Genomic DNA, 4,417 nt, shown 5'->3' with positions numbered 1-4,417 from the left:
CCCCCGCCGCAGCCCCACTCACTTGAGTGCGATGGAATACTTCCCGCTGCCGCTCTCGCTGGTGCGCACCAAGTACCCAGCTTCCTTGCACGCCTGCAGCCGGCTCTCAGCCTCCGCACGGGTGATGGCCCCATGGTACCACCTGGGGGGGGGGCATGGGGGGCTGTGAGCTGCGCCCTGACACCCCCTCCCCACCCCCCAGCCCCCAGGCTCAGCCCATGACCCACGGCTGCTTCTCCAGCGACACGGCGGGGTCCACACGCTCCCCCTCGCTCTGCTCCGCCGGTTTCACCATCCGCGGGGTCCAGCTCTTCTGGCGCAGGTGCTGCCGCGCTGCCTCCTCCCGGGGCCGCTCGGAGTCCTCGAACTGAACTGGGGGGGATGGATGGATGGATGGATGGACGGATGGATGGATGGACAGATGGATGGATGGGGGGAGCTGAGCCCCCACTGCAGCCCTGCAGCCCCCTCCCTGCCCATGGATGGATGGACGGATGGATGGACGGATGGACAGGGGCAGCAGAGCCCCCACCACAGTCCCTGAGCCCCCTCCCCGCCCATGGACGGATGGATGGATGGGGGGAGCTGAGCCCCCACCGCAGCCCCAGAGCCCCCTCCCTGCCCCAGCCCTTACCCGACAGCGCCTTCACGATCTGCTCCTTCTTCCACTCCCAGGGTTGCTCGTACTCAGCCGCCGGGCGCTCGTCGGCCCCGGGTTCGTAGGGGGTGTCGTAGAGCTGGGGCCCCCGCCCTGCTGCCTCAGTGCCCCCCCCGACCTTCTTGGCCACCTCCATTTTGCCCCCTGCCTCGTCCAGCAGCAGGAGGGCCTTCACCAGGGGGTCCTTGGAGCCGCGGCGGCGGACCTCTGGGGGGACAGAGGGTGTTGGGGTGGGGAGGGGGCCGCATCCCCCTCCCCCCGCCCCCCATTGAAACCTCATGACCCATAACATATGGGGCCGGGAGGGGCAGGAAGGCGCCCATCCCCGCGGCGCCCAGCCGCCGTCCCACTGTCGCGGCCCCACAGCGCTGGCGCCGGGATCCCGGAGGAAGTGGGGCTGCAGGATGCTACGCCCCACACCCCTGGCNATACCCCTTCTGCCCCAATTGCCCCCTCCGCCCCATTTGGCCCCACAGCTCCGGGGCTGCCCCGCACGGAAAAAAGCCATCAGCAGCAAATCCTTTATTCCCTGCTTCCGGCCGACTCAGTTCCTGTTATTCTGTCCCGCTGCGGCCTCCTGGGTGGAGCGGGGGGCACGGCCTGGGGGGATGGACACCGGGCAATGGGGTCCCCATGGGGCGCGGTGACAACGGGACCCCTGGATGCACGGCCCTCCGCTGCGTCCTGGCCCCGTGCGCTGCCGGTGGCACCGGGCTTTGCGCCGTGGGGCAGCAGTGGGCAGCGCGGCACACGCCTTATCTCGGGGCGCAGGGCAGGAAATGGGAGAGCAGCTTTCCTGTTCCCAAAGCTCCGCGCCGGGTGGGTCCCCGGCTGACGGCCCCGGTGCTGCGTGGTGCCAGCGGCGCGGCGCGGCACGGCACGGCATGGGATGGCGTATCGTGGCACACCATGGCGCACCATGGCACAACATGGCACACCAAGTCACACCACGGCACATGATGGCGCACCATGGCGCACCATGGCACACCGAGTTGCACATAACGGCACACCACGGCAGACCAAGTCACACCATGGCACGCTCCGGCACACGATGGCAATCGTGGCACATTGAGACACATCACGGCACACCACGGCACATCAAATCACACCATGGCACATGACGGCACATCGTGGCACACCAAGTCACCCCGTGGCACGCACCTGTGATCATCTGCTGTGCGTCATAGGGCTCCATGTAACCGTCGTTCTCCCCCAGGCGCTCGGCGTCCCGCTGCCCTTTGGTGCGTTTGGCATCGTAGGGGTCGGCGTAGTCCTCCAGGATGATGACCTGGGGGGGGGGATGGGGGGCACGCAGCGGCTCAGGGGGGCACTGGGGATGCCATCACTGCTTGGCTCCTGCTGGTGTCCCCTGGATGTCCCCGGGTGGGATGGCAGCACACGGCGTGCCACCACCCCCCCCCCCAGCACCCGGTGTAGGGCGCATGCTGGCCACCATTGGCACCGCTGGGTGGGGGCAGCGCCCACCCCGTCCATCCCGGGGGTCTGCGGGGGTCCTCGGGGCCATTTGGAGGCAGTGGGGGACAAACCCAAAGGGCATCGCTTGGGGACACAGCCCCATCCCCATGGCCACCGCTCCCCGTATCCCATTCCTGTTCCCGGCAGAGCTCTACGGGAGCATTTATTGAACGGGTGAATGGGGTCAGGGGACGGCACGGGGGGGAAAACTGGGATGGAGGACCTCGGAGTGGGGCTCAGCTGGGCTGGGGGGTACCACGATCCCACCCCACCCCACGTCCCACCCCCTTACCGTCTCCGTTTTAGGGCTCTTGCCCTTCTCCTCGGGCACGGGCCCGGCGCTGGGGTAGCCCTTGGGGTTCTTCTCGTGGGCCTCCACTTTGATCAGGCGGTTGATGTACGTCCCGCAGCTCCGGGGGGGGCCCTCGGCCGCGACCCCCTCCGCCCTCGAGTTTTTGCGCATCCTCCCAGCGGCGGCGTGCAGCAGTCCCTGCAGGTTGTCCCTGGACAGACGGCCGCCCCCGTCCTTGCCGGCCCCGGGGGGGGGCACGGCCCTGCAGCCCCCCACCTCCGCCGCGGAGTTTTTGCGGCTTTTCCCCGGCGGGGCCCCCCCCGGCGGCTCGGTGCCCCCCAGGCTCTTACGGGCGGGGCCGCCGGGTTTGTTCGGCCGCGCTTTCTCCGACCCCGTCCTCAGGTTGGAGGGGAACTCCTTGAACCATTTGGCAGCCATAGGGCCGGGGGCGCGCCCCCCCCGGGGCCGGCGGTGGGGTCAGGGCCAGCGCAGCGCTCCCCCCGCCCCGAGCACCGGGGGCCGCTCCGAGCGTCCCTCGCCCCAACGGGGACGGGGTCCGGGGGTGCCCCCCGGAGGCGGGGGGCAAAGGGGGGGTCCGGGCTCTGCTCCAGCGATAGGCGCGGGGGGGGCTCTGCGCGGCTCCAGCCCCGGGCAGGGTGAGGTGGGTCCTCGATCGGCGCTCCGGGGGCAGCTCCGCGCTGATCGCCCCTCGGGGGCGGCCGGGGCCGTCGCGGCTTCGCGGTGGGGGCGATCCCCGGGGGTGCGGCTCGGTCACGCCGGCCCGGGGGGCCCCATGCGGCGGCGGCGGGACGGGACCGGACGGGACGGACAGACGGACGGAGCCCGGCGGGGCTGGAAGCGGTCGGAGGGGGGCGGTGGGGCCGGAGCTCCCGCCCAGATCCGGAGGGGGCGGCCCCGGACCCGGGGGGTGGCGGGGATCGGGCACGGCCCGACGGGGCGGCTCTGCCCGGAGCACCTCGGGACGGCACCTCGGGAGGGGTCCCCGTCCGGTGGCGGCCGAGTGGGGTCTGGGGCAGCGCGGGTCGGGGCAGCGGGTGCACTGACCGGACCCCACGCACTGACCCCAAGAACAGATCCCACGCACTGACCCCAAGGACAGACCCTACACACTGACCCCGTGCGCTGAATCTGCACGCAGATCCCATGCCCTGTGCGCAGACCCCGCTGGCCCCATGCCCGCTGCAGCTCAGCCCCATTGCGGCACAGCACTGCGACCCCCGCAGAAAAAACCCACCCGGTTCTGCTCCCTGCGGGGCTGGGAGCGGGGCTGTGGGGCTCCGAGCTGGCCACAGGGAAAATCCCACGGGATTGAGGGCTTGCAGCGCTGGGGCAGGAGCTGCGGGGCTGAGCATCCCTTCGCCTGCTGGGCAGCATTCAGCCCCAGCTGCAATGCTCGTTTAATCGGCGCAGCTGTGCTGAGCCCAGCACCACTCCGCCCCTCCAGGGCTCCCAGTTGCACCTCCTGGGCTCCGGGTTGTCCCCGCTGCACCCTGAGCAGAGCTGGGCTCTGCCCCGTGTACCTCCCTGCTGGGATTTACGGCCACGAGTGGGACCCCCTGAGCCCCCTCTGCCCCACACCGAGCAGCCCAACCCTCAGCTTCTCCTTCCAGCAGAGGGGCTCCTGTTCCTCCCCAGGACAGGACCTTGCACTTCTCCTTGGAGGGATCCTCGAGGTTTCTCGTGCTCATTTCTCCTCCTGCCCTCCAGCACAGTGCTTAAAAATAGCCCCTGGCAGAGCCCCGCCACCGATTCTTGTTAACCTCCTCTCATCCGTGTCTTTCAAGGCTCAAAGTGGGGCAAAGGGGTAATGAGCAGAGCAGCTGCTGGGTGAGATAACGAACTCCTTCTGAGGCCCTTTGATTTCCTCATAACTTTTATTCAAACACCACGAATTAGCACTGATGGGCTGGCTGTGACACTAATGAGTCAGCAATGCCCTACAGCCCAGGACTCGCACTAGAGCAGCAGCG

At 69.4% G+C, this 4,417-nt stretch overlaps 1 protein-coding gene across 1 annotated transcript; it reads right to left on the bottom strand.

Annotated features, from left to right (window-relative positions):
- Window positions 1-6: 6 nt before the first annotated feature.
- Window positions 7-2,994, bottom strand: SHE (Src homology 2 domain containing E). The gene is made up of 5 exons (XM_021383088.1): window positions 2,427-2,994; window positions 1,820-1,946; window positions 635-865; window positions 228-372; window positions 7-142 (listed from the first exon to the last, which is right to left on the bottom strand). The coding sequence occupies exons 1-5, from the start codon at window positions 2,862-2,864 to the stop codon at window positions 19-21; spliced, it is 1,065 nt and encodes a 354-aa protein (XP_021238763.1). The 5' UTR covers window positions 2,865-2,994; the 3' UTR covers window positions 7-18.
- Window positions 2,995-4,417: the final 1,423 nt, after the last annotated feature.

The sequence above is a fragment of the Numida meleagris genome, unplaced genomic scaffold (assembly GCF_002078875.1).
Source record: "Numida meleagris isolate 19003 breed g44 Domestic line unplaced genomic scaffold, NumMel1.0 unplaced_Scaffold332, whole genome shotgun sequence".
In the NCBI taxonomy this organism is placed as follows: domain Eukaryota; kingdom Metazoa; phylum Chordata; class Aves; order Galliformes; family Numididae; genus Numida; species Numida meleagris.
This window is presented reverse-complemented; position numbering and strand designations above follow the sequence as displayed.

Excerpts from the sequence above, each read along its gene's own strand:
- SHE (XM_021383088.1), bottom strand. The coding sequence starts at position 2,864 with ATGGCTGCCAAATGGTTCAAGGAGTTCCCCTCCAACCTGAGGACGGGG. Across the intron at positions 866-1,819 it reads CGCACAGCAGATGATCACAG|AGGTCCGCCGCCGCGGCTCC; the intron begins GTGCGTGCCACG and ends CTGTCCCCCCAG. Across the intron at positions 373-634 it reads GATCGTGAAGGCGCTGTCGG|TTCAGTTCGAGGACTCCGAG; the intron begins GTAAGGGCTGGG and ends CATCCCCCCCAG.